General features: G+C 32.5%; 1 protein-coding gene across 3 annotated transcripts in view; it reads left to right on the top strand.

Moving 5' to 3' along the window:
* Positions 1-17,212, top strand: part of SLC26A7 (solute carrier family 26 member 7) — a 273,392-nt gene that overhangs the window by 202,871 nt on the left and 53,309 nt on the right. For all 3 annotated transcript variants that reach the window (XM_074269726.1, XM_074269721.1, XM_074269713.1), the window contains 3 exons: positions 2,416-2,498; positions 8,144-8,291; positions 9,100-9,213. In XM_074269726.1, the coding sequence (XP_074125827.1) occupies positions 2,416-2,498; positions 8,144-8,291; positions 9,100-9,213 (345 nt within the window). The remainder of the gene's footprint in view (positions 1-2,415; positions 2,499-8,143; positions 8,292-9,099; positions 9,214-17,212) is intronic.

The raw sequence follows: 17,212 nt of genomic DNA, 5'->3' as shown, positions 1-17,212 counted from the left end.
CAGCTTTATTTAGCACTTAATTATGTTAAATATCAGAAATAAGAATAAAAGTAAAAAAGGAAACTAATCCCTGCTCATAAAGAGCTTATATTGAAATGGAGGTGAGTGGAAATACAACATATAAAAAAGAAGCTTAAAAACTGATGATAAGAGTAAAAGGAAGAAGCCTAGAGAGTCAGCAGTGGGATCATGGAGAAATGAAGGAGGAATTTAGACTTTAAGAGAAATAGACTGGAGAAAAGAGCCATAGGGATAAAGGGATCTTATTTTCTGTGATTCTTATTAAAACTGTATAGCTGGAAGGAATCTATTCTATCATCCTTTATCGACCATAAGGAAACTGAGATCCAAAGAATTGAAATGAATTATCCAGTGTCATACAGGTTATTAACAGAAGAATAGTTTCTTTTTCATATTTGTCAGGCCAGTACTTTTGACTTTGCTGCCTTCTATGAAGCTCATCTTGAGAGAAAAAACAATGTAACTTAGATTAGACCAAAGCCAGGTGCAAATACACTTTTCATAAATTATTTTTGGAGATGGATGTGATTTTATTATATTCTCGTGAAATCCAAAAAGCAAACTTACAAATAAAAGGATGCCCATTATTTTTGAATATAATAAAAGATATTAATTATCCTGGAATTATAGAGAGCCTTTTTCTTCTTTGTGTATAGAGTATTGAAGAATGTATAGTTAAGTTATACTGATTACAAGAGGTCTGACTTGCTGTCACACACATGACTCACTGAAGTGAATAGAATGAATCATTATCTGTGGGAGATCAAGTCAGTGGTTTGAATCAGATTAACTCAGTATCTTTACTATATGACTGCTGTTGCCTGTATTACTTAATGATGCAATACTTAAAACAGTCTTACTATGAAGCATTACTTTTTATAAGGCATAATATAATTTCTTTAACTTGGGACAAGCTTTTCATGATTTTTAATTATAGTCCAATAAAATTTATTGATTGAGTTTCCATCAGTATCAATCTGGTTATAGCTGTATCTGAAATAAGGATATATTTTAAGATAATTCTCAGTACTATTTTTTAAATAATGGAGCCATTATTATGAATTATTGAATACTTACTTTGCAATATAGTATGTTTTAATTTATTTTGATTTTGTTTTATGGTTAAAATTTTTTCTCTTCAATGCTATAGGAGTTTATGATATACAAAAAAGACAAATCTAAGGTGACACATGGAATATTCATAATCCTTTTATAAAAAAAAAAAAACCAACCCACTGCTAACAGCAGTTGTGAACAAATTTCTAAATATCTGCTCTACTTCTAATTAAATAACTAAAACCCACCAGTGATGAGTAGATTAGATGATACTAATGTTGAAAAGTATTTTTGTAAGTTAATAGTTTTCTTATTTAATGAGATATCTATAATAATAAGCAGCTTAAATTTTTTTTAAAAATGCCACATCAGATAGAATGTTGAGCTGAATGAACTAGTGGACTTGGCTGAATGCTATCTCTTATTCTTAAAAATTGGATTTGGAGGGAGAGCAGTTGAATTAAAATTTAAGCTCTGTTCTTTCAATCTGACGTTGGACAAGTCACATAATTTCCTAGCCTCAGTTTCCTCATTGCAAAAATGAGATAATTGGATTAATTGATTTCATAAAGTCATTTTGAGTTTCTGATCTATGATATTGTCTTTCTGTAACATGTGTAAGTCCAATAGCTTTTGAATGTGCTGACTAGAAAACAAAGTATGGACTGTGTTATACTTTAAACAAAATGGGTTTTCAAGCTACAATTTGCAGACCTCTTGTCTGGATAAATTTCAGGAAATATGTGAACTGGTCTGTGAAAAAATATTCATGTTTACTTTCACTAACTTCTGGTTTCCTTTGTAATCCTATCTATTTAATTTTATACATGAAAACATTATTTTGACTTGGCAGTCCATGGGTTTCATCAGTCAGAGGAGTCCATAGCAGAAAAAAAGGTTAAGAACTTATCTTCACTGTACCATGTACAGCCTGTGTGATTTGGGGCAAAATACCTAATTTTTTATAGACTATTTCTAAAGATGCTAAAATTTATACTGTCTATCTCAGAGTTGTTGAGGGAAAATAAAGGACATGTCTGTAAAATTCAAAGTGCTATAGAAATTAGTTGTACTATTCTACACAAGATTTAGTGAAAGAAAAATTATTGGTGATATTATTTTAAGGCACAGTAGAATTAACTAGTAAGTGTACTTAGAAGCCAATTGTGTTGAATTTTCCTTGAAATAAAATGCACTTTTTTTCTCAACAAATCTCAATATTTATATAGCAACTGTGTTCTCAAAATACAAGGAAACTTTAAAAATGTTTACTTTTTAAACTGGTTATTGAGTGCCTGTGAACCATTTAATGTTTCTTTTTTTTATTTAATCAAATAGATTATTGCTGCATCATTTGCTTGCTATTGTGCCAACATGGAATATACCTACGGATTGGATGTTGTGGGACATATTCCATATGGGTAATGTGATCTTTTTTGTTTATGTTTGCCATTTATTTCAAAAGTGATTTCAATAGTTCAGAAACAGAATTTCTAAAGTTAAGGAAGACCAGTAAATATCACTTTTTTTTTAACCTAAAATTTGTTGGGACCAGGAGAAAACGTTTGTAAGTGCTTGACTGTATGTAAGAAAAACTATACCTATTCAACATGAATAATATAATGAATTTGGTCAAGTACTAGAATCTCAGAATTGGAAGGAACCTCTGACACCATCTAGTCTAACCAATCTGTGAAAAAACCAAACCAAAACAAAATTTCCTCTTTAGAGGTCTTTCAACCTCTGTTGAAAACTTACAGTGATGGGGGAGGGAGCTCATTACCTACCAGGATAGCTCATTCTACTTCTAGCATTTTGTTTCTATTTCTATCCTTTGTGGCCTAGCAGAGCAATTATGATTGGGTGGACAGTTCTTCAGATACCTGAAAATAACTATCATGCTCTCTGTAGCTTACCTTAAGACTTCTCTGGGAAAACAAAACAAAACAACAACAACAAAAACATCCTTAACTCCTTCAAAAATTTATAGACTATCCAATGAGAAAACAAATAATGTATAGGGGGATTTAAACTACCTTTTTAGCACTGTCATATTTATTTTAACGTATGCTTATTTTTATTACAGCTTGTATATTTACCTGTCAGATACTATATGGGACTGCCAATCTATGTAATTTTCTTTTATCATGTGACCTGTACTTTCATCAGTCTGGATAGTTCTACCAATTCAAATTGGCAACTTTTCTATAATTTAGTATTAGGAAATTGATTGATCATTGAGAGAGACATTAAGTGACTTAACTGTAGTCATGAAGTTAGTATGTTTTAGAAAGCCAAACTTGCTTGGAATCTAGTCATTAATCACTTTTGAATCCACTTAATTATACTGTCATCTATCCTACATTTTCCATCTTGTCTGTAATCTTTTTTCCCAAAAGCTTTCCTAATATATATATATATTCTATAATGTTCTCCTGGTTGAATCAACTAATATTGTCAAAAAAAGAAAATGAGGTTAATCTAGTAAGAACTCTTAGTAAACTCATGCTAGTTTTTCATGATAACTTAATTGCTTTCCTTTCCAGATACTCAACAAACATCTTTGATTTTTGCCATGAATGGAAATCAGCTATGCCAGCCTAAAGTTAACAAAAAATCTAACTTTTTCTCTTTTGGGGGGAAACTAGAACATTTGTCTGTCTTTATTCTCATGACAGCTCTACTTTTCTTCATGATTTTTCACAGATAGTGAAATAATGTTTTGCAATTCAAATCTACTGGTTCTTTCAGTACCCTGAGATGTAGTTTATCTAGATTACTGAGATAATAATACCCCAAATCTGGTAAATTCATCTAAATGGGTGTAGTTTGGTCATCTTTTAACATCTTATTTTTGAAGGGATATCAAATCTGTTATCTTTTTATTCTGTCTTTGCTTTTCCGAAAATTGTTCTCTCGTAAAGAAAATATAAGAAGTGAATAGTTCTATTTTCTATCATCTGTTCCTCCCCCCTTAAAGACTTTTACTCTTGCCATCCAACATAGTTTAAAATTGCTTTTTGTTGTTATTGGCACTAATCACCAGAATTAGCTTTTTTTAAAAAAAAATTAAGCATTGCTTGCAAGATGCTATCACTTGCTCTTATTCATTATTAAATATCAGTCTTTGCTACCATCTCCTTTACAAATGTTTAAAAAACCAATGAGTTCTATGTGTTTATATCATTCTCTTTATGACTTCTTCATTATCAGAAATATATGTGTTGTATTATCAGAATTTTAAGAGAAATCCAACTCTTTTGTGTCAAAAAATCCTAGCAATTTAAGCCCTATAGAAATAACATCTTATTTATTTGTCTGAACTCTTTCAAATTCATTCTAAAAATAGTTTGTATATCAAATTTTGCTCAGCTTTTCTATTAACCTATTATGAGATTAAAAAATTGAGAGATATATTTATGAACTCATCTTCTTTTAAGGATCTCATTTATCCTTCAAAACCAATTTTTTTCTATTTAATTTAAAATCAGTTTCCTATATATATATATATATATATATATATATATATATTTTTACATTTTTAGGAATTAAGACATAATTAAGACAAATCAAGACTTTATGGGCTATCTTTGCTTTTAGTATTTCTCATTGGTATGTCCTAGGAAATTTTGTTATATTCTTTAAATTACTCAATTTTCTACTTTTGGCTCAGCAATCTGAGGCATATTTTTCCCATCCCATCCCATTATCACTGCTATTGCTTCTTCCACTAATTCTCTTCCAAATGCTTTCTGTGATAATTATCTACTCAAGCCCTTGTATTTCCTTATGAATATATATATACATACATATTTAATATACAACGAATTCTACCACTTACATTAACTAAGGTATAACTTTCAGTAACCATGTTGTAGTTATGCCACAATATATTTAGGAGATACCAAATCTCAAAGACACCTTTAAAGTAAAAATCTCTGCTTTGGATTAAGATTTCTCATTCACCTAATTTATTGCTCAAAGAATGTTCATTAGTATATAAATATCTGATACTATAGGTTTTATTAATGCCTGTCTTTTTGTATATTACCTTCTATGAATTATTGATTTTATTCTTTACTTTTCCTTGTGTCGTATCTATTATGATTTATTCCTTTTCTATCTATTATCTTTATAAATCTATTATTCTGATCTGGTATACACAGAGTATCTTATCTAAAGATTTTATTCTTTCATTTTTCTTGTGTCATATCTGTTACTCTTTGTGGTTTCTGACCTGGTAAAACACATCCACACAGAGTTTTTTTTATCTCTTACCTATATTTTCAGTTTTAAGGCTTCTTGATAGAATTTGAAAGACTACAAATTTTACTTATTAAAGGTATTTCCTTTTTGTTCTACAGATAATACCAAAACCTAGTAAGTAATTGGAATTTAGAGGCTGCTTAAACATTGCTTATTTATTGACTATGATATTCTTTTATTTTAAGCCATGCCACTAAAATCCAAATCCTATTTCAAGACATTTTAAGATTTTAAGATGGTAGATCTGAACTTGGGGGAATATGAAAGATCATTTCGTGTCTTCCCTATATTATATAGATTTGGATACTGAGACCATCTTTATAACTAACTTTTTGTTTTCTGAATTTATCTGTCTCCTTCCCCCCAAATAGTAGCAGTGATGAAAACACTATGCCCCTTGTAATTTAAGTTCTTTGCCTATGACTTCCTGTTCTTTACCATTGATTCCTAGTTTCCTTCTACTTGCATAATCTGACCCCCTTTTAAACATATAGGCATCCATTATTAGATCTGAGAAAATGTGGGACTTTTTCATGCCTAGCATATATTCCTTGTGTAGTTAGCAGTTACCTGTTTCAGTATACATCATGGTGATGCAGTGGCTTAGACAAAGCCGGAAGTCAAAAAGATTCATTTTCTCGGTTCAAATCTGGCCTGAGACATTTGCTGGCCCATTTGTTCTAGGTAAGTCATTTTAATCATGCTGATCTCAATTCCTCATCTGTAAAATGAACTGGAGAAGGAAATGGTAAAATCCCTCCAATATCTTTGACAGGAAAACCTCAAATGTGATCCCTGAACAATAACACTTTAAGTTAAAGATCACAATGTCATTTAAGACTTAAAATAACAAGAAATTTAAGTAAGGAAATATACACCATGAAATATAATATCTTAGTGTTCAAGAGAAATTAGCCCATGTAAATATTTTGGAAGGTTTAAATTACATCAAAGAAATTAAATCAAAGAAAACAACATGGAATTACTGCTCTTCAGATTAAAAAAAAAACACAAAAAAATAACAACAACTACAACAACAACAACAAAAAACCAAAACAAAAAACAACCAAATCAGGAAATTCCTAATAAGAGAGTTTTTATAGTCTTACCATAATACTCTGGGCATAAATGGTTTTTAATAATAATACTTTGTATTTACATAGCACTTTTTGGTTTACAAAATGGGCTCAAATATTTCATCTCATTTGATTTTCACAAGAACCTTTTGAAGCAGGCTTTATCCCCATGATATAGATGAGAATTTAGGGTAGCTAGGTAATGCAGTGGATAGAGCACTGGATCACAGACTCATCTTCATGAGTTCAAATGTGAGCTCACTTACTAGCTGTGTGACTCTGGGCAAGTCACTTAACGCTGTTTGCTTCAGTTTCTTTTTATTTTTTATTTTATAATTATAAATTTTTTTGACAGTATATATGCATGAGTAATTTTTTTATAACATTATCCCTTGTATTCATTTTTCCAAATTATCCCCTCCCTCCCTCTACTCCCTCCCCTAGATGACAGGCAATCCCATACATTTTACATGTGTTACAATATAACCTAGATACAATATATGTGTGTAAATCCCATTTTCTTGTTGCACGTTAAGTATTAGATTCCGAAGGTATAAGTAACCTGGGTAGAAAGATAGTAGTGCTAACAGTTTACATTCAATTCCCAGTGTTCCTTCTCTGGGTGTAGTTGTTTCTGTCCATCATTGATCAACTGGAAGTGAGTTAGATCTTCTTTATGTTGACGATATCCACTTCCATCAGAATACCTCTTCATACAGTATTGAAGTGTACAGCGATCTTCTGGTTCTATTCATTTCACTCAGCATCAGTTGATGTAAGTCTCTCCAAGCCTCTCTGTATTCCTCCTGCTGGTCATTTCTTACAGAGCAATAATATTCCATAACCTTCATATACCATAATTTACCCAACCATTTTCCAATTGATGGACATTCATTCATCTTCCAGTTTCTAGCCACTACGAAAAGGGCTGTCACAAACATTTTGGCACATACAGGTCCCTTTCCCCTTCTCAGTATTTCTTTGGGTTATGAGCCCAATAGCAGCAATTTTGCTTCAGTTTCTTAATAAGCTGGAAAAGGGAATGGCAAACCACTCCTGTATTTCCCCCAAATGGAGTCATAGAGAGTCGGATATACCTGGAAAATGACTTAACAAAAAACAATAGTTAAGAAAATTAAAACCCAGGGAGTTTCAAAGTACCCCTCAGTATCTTCTGGCTGGTAGGTAGCAGAGCCAGGATCAAAACCCACATCTGCTGTATCTTCCCAAATATTCCTCACTGAGACATTTGTCAAGGCTCATCTTGGATGCCATCTCCTTCTAATCTTCCTTCCTTCCTCCCCAATTCTTAATGACCTTCTGCTCATAAAAGTACTTTGTATAGATTTTATATTTACTTATCTGTGAACAGATTATATTCTCCTTGTAAAATATAAATTCCTTAAAATTATATTATTTATAGTTTTTGGCTCAGGATCTCTAGTACTTTACAGAATGTCTTGCACATAGTAGATACTTCATGATTGCATGTTGATTTGTAGTTTGAGCGACGATGTAATTTCTCCATGCCTCTTTTCTATCACAAAAATGTGTTTAAATCAAGAAAATAGTTGTTGAGAACAATTCTACTTAAATTTTTCATGGTAATATATTTTAATTGCCTTCTATAAGCCACAGTATCATTGTTTAAATCTATTTGATTAGAAGGAATTGCTGGATGTAAACTGTGGTTAATGATAACCTTTTTTTTTTTCTTTTTACAGAATTCCTTCACCCAAGGCACCTTCAATGAATATCCTTTCAGAAGTTGTCACAGAAGCATTTGGAGTTGCACTAGTTGGCTATGTAGCCTCATTAGCTCTTGCCCAAGGTTCTGCCAAAAAATTCAAATATTCAGTGGATGACAACCAGGTAAAGTACTTCTAACCCTACAGATATCCCAAGCCAGAATGCATGCTCTTTCCCCAAAAATCTTGTCCCTTTCTCTTATTTGTATAATTGACCTATCAGAAGTTTCAAACTTGTAGCCTGAAAATCTTTTTTTTTTTTTTTTTTTTTTAAGTGTTTTCTAAGTCAATATGCCTTTGACAGAAGATACATGGGCATTTAGCCCTCAACAAGGTGATAGCACCCTAACCGTTCAGCTGTCCATATTTCACAGTATTCCCTTTCATTCTTACTGGACCTCAGGGTGGAATGCACATCCTCTTAAGTTCTTCACCAGTTGAGTTCCTAGCCAGGCGACAAGGAACCATTAAACCTCTTTCTCTTTTTCAGCCACTGGATTTGGTACCTTTGTCCTTTGGACTTTCTTGGTATCTTCTCGGTACCTCTCCCACATGACACTTTGTAATGTACTCCTTACTCTATGGGGAGCTCTGGGAGGCAGGTGCCAAGCTCCCAAATGGGCTAAGCCCAAGGTACTGTACATAGTAAGCTGTTGATCAGTCAGTGTTTATTCAATCCAATGGAACAATATGTCATGTTTCAGCTGTAAGAACAGTTACAATCAGGAGATAGTATTTTTTCCAAGCAGGCTGTCAAGCAGTTCTGACTCTAGATTAAGGCTGAAACTTTCAGATTCCCTAAACAGAAAGTCCTGGCTTTAGCATTGTGCTTTGAAAAGTAATCCCCCAATGCTATTTCCAGAGGTTGTTAATGTGCGTTTAACTGCTTTCCTGTGACTGCTAAGTTCCATATTCTCCCTTTAACTTTGCAGGAGTTTTTGGCTCATGGCCTCAGCAACGTCATTCCTTCCTTTTTCTTTTGTATACCGAGTGCGGCAGCAATGGGGAGAACAGCAGGACTCTATAGCACTGGATCAAAGACACAGGTAATATAATAAAAGAAAGGAGATATAACAATCTCCTGTGTTAGAAGCTGTAAACTGGGGGTTTGATTTAAAGTGCCACAAACATTTAGTCAGTTTAATTCAGTGAACATCGATTAAGTGCTCACTATACAAGGGCACTGTGTCAGTATTGGGCTCTTGAAAATAAAAATGAAACAGTTCTTGCCTTCAAGAAGCTTATTTTGCTGGGAGGGGGCGTTGCATATGGGCATAAAAGTAAAGACAATTTACATACAAAAATCATACAAAATAATTTCAAAAGGAAAAGAGTGTTAATAGTTGGTGGGTGAAAAGAGGGGACATCTCAGAAAAGGCAACTGAGGTAGTAACTGAGATGTATATGTAAGGAAACTAGAGCTTGCAAGTGGAAATGATGAAGAATCAATGCATTCGATACCTGAAAGATCTTATATGTAAAAACTTAGGAAGGAGGAGAGAAAATGTGTTAAAAATAGAACATTTGAGAAGATGAGTAATAAGAAATGTCTGAAAAGATGCATGGAGTGCAGTTTGTAAAGGACCTTAGGTAGTTATTGAGGTTTTTTCCCTAGAGGCAATAGTGAATCTGAGAGGTAAGGATGAAGATAAGGTCCAAGATACTCAGGTGACTGGACTTATTTTGTACTGGGTACTAGAAGAATTAATTGCATTGTCTTTTTTTAAATGTGGAAATTAAATAGGTTTAGAGAGGAAGAAAATAGCTTTTATAAGCATGACTATCTATATAGCACCCTGAGGCTACTTATAGAAGCCTATAAAAGTAAGGCTGCTAGTTGTCTGAGCTAGTCTTAGGCTTGCCCATCATACTGTGGTTGTTGAACTGTGTGTGTTAAAAGGAAAGAAAGCAAAAGATTTTAGGGAAACCTTGTTGTAGCAGTACAGTGGCAATTCTTAGATTACTTCTGTTTGTGAAGATATTTATGTTTATCCATGTTGGCTATCCTTGGAAAAATTTCTGCATTGGACTGGCCCCCAAGGTCTTAGCTAAAGAATAAGACAAAGAACTTGATGTAGATGACTATGTCACAAGTTCAACAATAGCTTTTTCTCTAGTGATACCTTAGCCCTTCTTTATTCTCTTAGGCATTCTTAGGGCAAGGCAACTGATGACCTTGGAAAACTGAATTTCAAAAAAAGTTGTGTAGAGAGAATATGAATTTTAGCAGTTGAAATTATAATAAGCAGTCTCTTTGTAAGTTTTGAGAATGCTTAAACATCATTCCTTTTTATAAGTTATCTTGTCCCTATAAGAATCTTTTCTTTACTATAAGCATTTATTAAAAACATTTAAGTTGATAATCATAAAAAAATGAAAACTTTCCATTAAAGTGCTAGAGTCCTTAAGACTTAACAATTACTATAATCAAAGCTCCATCTAGTGGTCCATTGGAGACTTAAAAACTCTCTTGGAAATTCTGCTAATTAGATGAAAAATATTAATTCCAATTATTCATTTTTCATAAAATAAAATGAAATTCTTTTTCAAGTTTTTAAAAACAAAATCTGGTTTTTACAGATGATATTTAAGTGAAAATGTGATGTAAATATTAATAATAATAAAAATAATAAATTTTTAACTGGGATCTAGCTTATAATATAATGCTTTACATCTAGTAAGTGTGTTTAAGAAATGTTTAGTAAATTAATGACCTCTTAATATTCCCTTAGAATGCCTATCTGTTACTACGTGGCATGTATTTTTTTCATGTAATAAAAAGTAAATAGATTTTATAAACAAATTTTAAATGCTTTATTATATTTTCTAACTTGAAGAAAGCTATATTACAAGTCCCTACTCATTCTGCCTAGCTCAATAGAACCTGACATAGGATTGATTATTCCTGGATTAGATTTTGAAGAAAGGAGGGTCAGTTCCATTCTGTGCTAAGGCATCAAAGTGGGACATTAGTAAAAGGTTACAGAACTATAAATCGGCAAATAACTGTGGTCTATGACTGTTTCTAACCAGCTAAAAATGGAAAATCTTAGTCATTCAACCAATTACTATTTACATGATTCTAAAGACTTTTACTAAAACCTGTTTGACTGTAAATAAACTCTAGTATATTAAACTTGAATTTACAGTCTAAAATACTCAATTATCCTAACCATTTTGGGCATTTATTTGTCAAGAAATATATCTCTTGAAATACCTCATATTATGCAACAGAGCCTATATTTCTGGAAATTGTATGTTCACAGTTATAGCATATATCTTTCAATGGTGATTGGCTATTGGCTATCTTGAGTGTGATAGGCAATGCTATTCTTCAGAGGAATGTAGTGCAAACACCAGAACAGAAGTTTGAAACTACATTTCTACTTTTTTTTTTTTTTTTTTTTTTTTTGCTTCTATCTAGTCTAGTGATTTGAGGCAGTCACTAAAGTCTTTTAGGGTCTTAATTTCCTCATTTATAGAATGAGAGGACCAGACTAGATAATATTTTAAAAACTTTCCAGTCCTGAATTTGTGATTACATTTCTATTTTCCTTCCAAAATAAATTGATATAATTAAGTTCATCTGCTGATAATCATGTGACATAATGAAAAGATAATAGGTTAGAAGTGAAAAGATTTGGATTCAAATCCTGTCGTTGCTATTTACTACTTGTGTGAACTTGGACAAACAACTTCCTTTTCCTTGGGTTATAGTTCCTTCACTTGTAAAATGAGGTTTTGGTTACAACTAATCTCTAAGGGATTTTTACTTCTTTAATTCCTCTATTTCTTTGGGAAAGGTACTGTAACATAATACAAAGAGTACTATATTTGAGGAAAGGAAAACTGAATTAAAATCCTATTTTTAAATCATTTATAGATCATGGAAAAGTCACTTAATTTTTCTGAAGCTTGATTAGCTAAAAACTTGCAATAATAATACCAATAATTCCTACCTCATAAGGTTGTTGTAAAGTTTAATGAGAGGATACATATATGAAATACTTTGCAAAGCTTAAAATGTTATATAAATGTCTGCCATTATTATGCTTGGCTGATTCCCAGAAGTCCTTCTCCTTTTTTGTATAGCACACATTTGAGCAAATAATATGACATGATAAGGAATGGGTGAAAGGCAATAGTTCATATTCAATAATAGAAGGAGATAAAAGAAACCCTTGCAATTGAATGATTAAGACAAAAAATTTGCTAAACATTTTGAAATAGGACTTTTTTCATTATGTTTTGCCTATTAAGTCTTAAAAGTACTAAGAAAATTTGGGGAAAAAATAGTGTCCTAGCATAAAACAACATCTGAAAATAAGCTGCATTTACATTCTATGTAACTTGTTGAGATGGTCTATAATCTTTGACAGTTCCCATCCAATTACATGAAAAAAGAATCCAACTATGTGCCCATACCCAGATCTAACATGCTTTCCCATGATAGTCATTTCAGACCTTTTAACATCACATAGCTATTAAGATTATATGGGTATCCTAATAGCTCACATGGTCTGTGAGAGACAAGTAAAATCTTAAAAGGTCCTATTTAAGAGATGCTCTGCCAGATGGAATAATTTTTCTATGTGACATAAATATGATAACAATTCCTAAAAAGGCATTATCTTTCTTAAGGTCAAAAATTGCATGTAGCCAAAAAGCTCTAGAAAGCTATTTAGATGTGAACCTAAAGGTTACTAGAGCAAAGTACCCAAAATGATGACTTTACCCAGACACCTTGTTATGTACTACTGTCTTCAATTAATAAATCAAAATTTGCTAACAGCTACTATGTGCCAGGCACTGTGCTAAGCACTAGGGATGCAAAAAGAGGCAAAAGATAATCACTGACCTCAAGAAATGGGGGAAGAGAACTTGCAAATAAATATATATAAAGCAAGCTATATACAAGATAAATTAGATATAATCAAAAGCAGGAAAGCATGGAAAAGAGGGGTCAAGAAAGACTTCAACAGCAGCATGTTACACTATGTGATAATACGAAAGTTTAGATGGCCAGTGGTAAAACTGAAACAGTCCCCTAGGCTTCGTTCAGGAAGCTTGCTTTTGATTCTGTTCTCTCTATTCTGCTGTTGTTTACCTATGCTTTTATGTCTGGACTATTATCTGGCTTAAAGCACCTTTTTGCCTCAGGAAGGGATGATATATTGACCAAATGGGCAAGCTTCTCTAACATGTATAAGGTCTCTGGTTGATCTTTGAGTCTATACAAGTTATGTCAGATTAACACGACTGATGAAGGGGTCAACTAAGTTTTACAATTTTAATCATTCTTCATCTGTAAAAGGATTTTACTACATGCCTTTGAGATCAATCCCAGCTCTAGGATTCTGGTATTCCCTTCTTGTATAGTTATTAAACTTCTGCTTCTTATTATATATACTCTGAGACTGACTTTGCTGTGGAGATCAGTTGAGCTCCCCACTTGACACACTGGGCTCTCTAATAGGACCAGTTTGGAAGCTTTTTCTATCTACTCTGTCTTCATTGAAAACTAAGGATAGCTGCATATAATAAATATACTTCCCAGGATTTGGCAAGAGAAAAGTGATCATTTGTGTGGGACTAATTCTTGAAAATTAACAGGTTTGATCTTAGAATCATAGATTTAGATCTGGAAGTGATCTCAAAGGTCGTCTAATTAGCCCCTCTTGCTTTATGATGAGAAAACTAACATCTAGAAACTGAATCCCTTGCCACAAATCACTCAGACAAACTGATTTTGGAGAAAAAAATTGGTTTTCTTTCAGCTATTGTCTGTAAAACAACATGGTAAAAGAGTATGTTGGGACTAGGAGTCAGAAAGTTACCAGTTCAAACTTTCTTCAGGCTTATACTAATTATGCAACCTTGGGCAAAAGACTTAACATCACTGAAACTTGGTTTTCTCATCTATAAAATGGGAATGGTAATATCTATCTTATATGGTTTTTGCAAAGCTTTTGGCCAACCTTAATGTTCTTTATGTCGTCATTATTATATGACATTTTTAAGTTGATAAAGAATGGTGGAATAGCTGGGGATTTTAGTTCTATCAGAAAATTTCAGAAAGAATCCTCACTCTATTAACTCTTAGGTTCTCAAGCTTTTGGGAGAATGAGTTGAAACAAGGAAGCATAAAACCTGAAGAGGCAGGGATGTAATACTATTAATGGTTTTCTATGATTTGGAAGTAGTTTCATTGGGCAGTACTTCTAAGAGAATTTTGGCCACATAGATGTACTGATGTTATAACATTCGAGCCAAGAGCAAAAGAAGGTCAGACCAGCGAGCTTGAGGCAGGATTAAGCTTGCTAACTCTAAATTGTGTGCTCCCATGGTTATTTGGAGCCTTATAAGTATAACTGATACGTACCTTGCATTTGTGTTGTTTACAAGTATTTAATGTCTTAGTTCATCACAAAAGACTCTCTGAAGGAAGAAGTTCCAACATTATCTTTATTTTGTTCAGATTTTTGGATGATAAATGACTTACTCAAAAATGGATAACAAATTCTATAGCAGAACTATGACTTAAATTTATATCTTTTAACCCTTAATCCAATGCTCATTGCCTTATACTTTGTCAGATTTGATCAATCCACTAATGGTAAAATGATCATTTGAATCCAGATTCAGTTACCTTTTCCATAGAAACAATTTTCACTTACCATTTATAATCTATTAAATCTAGTATAGATCTACATATCTTGAACTTTATATTCCAAACACAGCATTAGACTAATTAGAGATAGGTTATTTTTTTATTTTGGCAGACTATATTATTCATTTTCATTCCATTTTAATAATGTTCAGCTTGTGAACATGATGACAGTGATAGATTATTTTGGAGGCAGAATATTTGAACTTGACTATTTGCTAGCTATGTGATTTTGGACAGGTTATTTAATCATTTAACTATGTTTAATATCTATTTTTCTTATCCACCATTGACTTAGATAGATTCTAAAATCTTTCAGTTCTCACATTTTGGGTGGTTATTTTATGAACTTCAGATTTATATGATGTAATTCCTGAACGAAAAGTTGCATATATGTGTACTCCACATAGTTCTGTTCATTCCTGATTTGTGTCTTCTAATACACTTATGCCTGTGCTCTTCAGTTCACAAAGAAACCCTGATTCCTACCAGTAGCCTGTCCCTGGATTTTTTTTTTTTTTTAACCATGTCATCACAATGGAATGCATAAGTACTCTTGCGCTCAACCACTGATGTCTCATGATATACTGGTTGATATATTTATGGTCTAAGCAAAAACTCACACCATATGAGAACACAAAAATATAAATTCTTTACATATGACTTCAATATAGAAATGATTTAGTAGTATAAGAGTGACTTCTCTTTGGCATCCTTAGAATTTCTAGTCAGGTTGATCATCCCCTTCATATCCAGAACAGTGAGAGCAATATGGCAAGATAGAGGATCAGTCTAGAAAGATGTGACTTCTGCTTCTTACATTGACCAATTATCTGAGCAAGGGCAAACAAGTCACTTAATATTTTCAGTGAGAATCTATTCAATCACTTGACAAGAGAAGGAAATTGAGTCTATATTAGTCAGTTAGTCAGAAAGCATTTATTAAGTATGTTCTTCATCAGACACTATTAAAAATAGACTATACATAGAAAAAAGAAGAAAGGAGAAGAAAAAACTACTTAAATTTATAATTCCGATTGTTACCTAACATTTACCGAATAAAGAAATCTTCCTTGGGTGAATTTTAGGGGCAGGAATTTTGACAGAAGGGAAACACTTTATGCAAATTATTCTGGAAGATTTACTTAGTTTTCACTGTAGTAATTGCTTCAATACTATGCTCATCTTTACATATTTTGTCAGTTTCATATATAAAGATGCTTAGAGAGATGTATGATTTTATTGAGGTATTCTTTCCACCATTATAGCTCATAGTCTCACTATACTGTCTCATCATGAGTCATACTTGCCTATTAACTTTCAAAAAGTTACTTACACACCCATTATATTTTGTCATTGTCAACTTTATCTGACTGTTCCAGTTTACCAATTTCACTTTCTTTATATATACTAATGGATAATATTTATAGATTAATTTAAGAATTTCAAAGTACTTGAAAATAAATCTCTTTTTTGAAAGAAAGCTAATTTTAAAGGATCTGTTTGAATCCCAGATCAGTCAATCTTTTTATTTTGGACAAATAATTTAACCTCAATGGGCCTCCATTTCCTCATGCATAAAAATGAGAAGTCTTAGATGACTTCTCAGGTCCCTTCTACCTCTAAATCTGTGATTTTGTGTCCTAACCAACTGTGTAAAAGAATTTTTATAATAATTATTGTCCTTATTTTTGTTGCTTTTGTTCAGTCTTTTTCATTGTGCTCAAAGTTTTATGACCCCATTTGGGGTTCTCTGGGCAAAGATACTGGAGTAGTTTGCCATTTTCGTCCAGTTAATTTTACAGATGAGGAAACTGAGATAAAAGGGTTATTGTGATTTTCCCAGGGTCACTAATATGTGAATTTGTATTAGTGTGTGAAGCTAGATTTGAAATCAAGAAGAATAGTCTTCTGGACCCCAGGTCTGACACTCTATCCACTGTGCCATTTAGCTTCCATCATCCCTATTTGACAAGAGAAGGAAACTGAGTCTATATTAGTCAATTAGTCAAAACGCATTTATTAAGTATGTTCTGCACTGTAAACTAGGCTATACATAGAAAAGAGAAGAAAGGAGAAGAGGAGGAGGAGGGGAGGAAAGAAGAAGGAAGAGTGGAAAAGAACTCTCTTCTAAAAACAAAACAAATTCTACTGGAAGCTTAAGTGATTTGCTTATGGTATTAGAACTCTTGAAGTGACAGAAGTAGAATTTATCTTTATATGCCAAATTTTGTGCTCTTTCCAGTATGCCATGCTACTTTTCTGGCAGTTGTTAGGAATTCTAAAAATTTCTGATAATCTTTAATCAAATGAAAGTTGTAATACCTTATTTTGCTATATTTTTTGAAAAAACATTCTGAAAAATTCTTTCAAATTTT

The sequence above is a fragment of the Sminthopsis crassicaudata genome, chromosome 1 (assembly GCF_048593235.1).
Source record: "Sminthopsis crassicaudata isolate SCR6 chromosome 1, ASM4859323v1, whole genome shotgun sequence".
Classification (NCBI taxonomy): Eukaryota; Metazoa; Chordata; class Mammalia; order Dasyuromorphia; family Dasyuridae; genus Sminthopsis; species Sminthopsis crassicaudata.
Note: the sequence above shows the minus strand (reverse complement) of the source record. Positions and strands in the feature narration are given on the sequence as shown.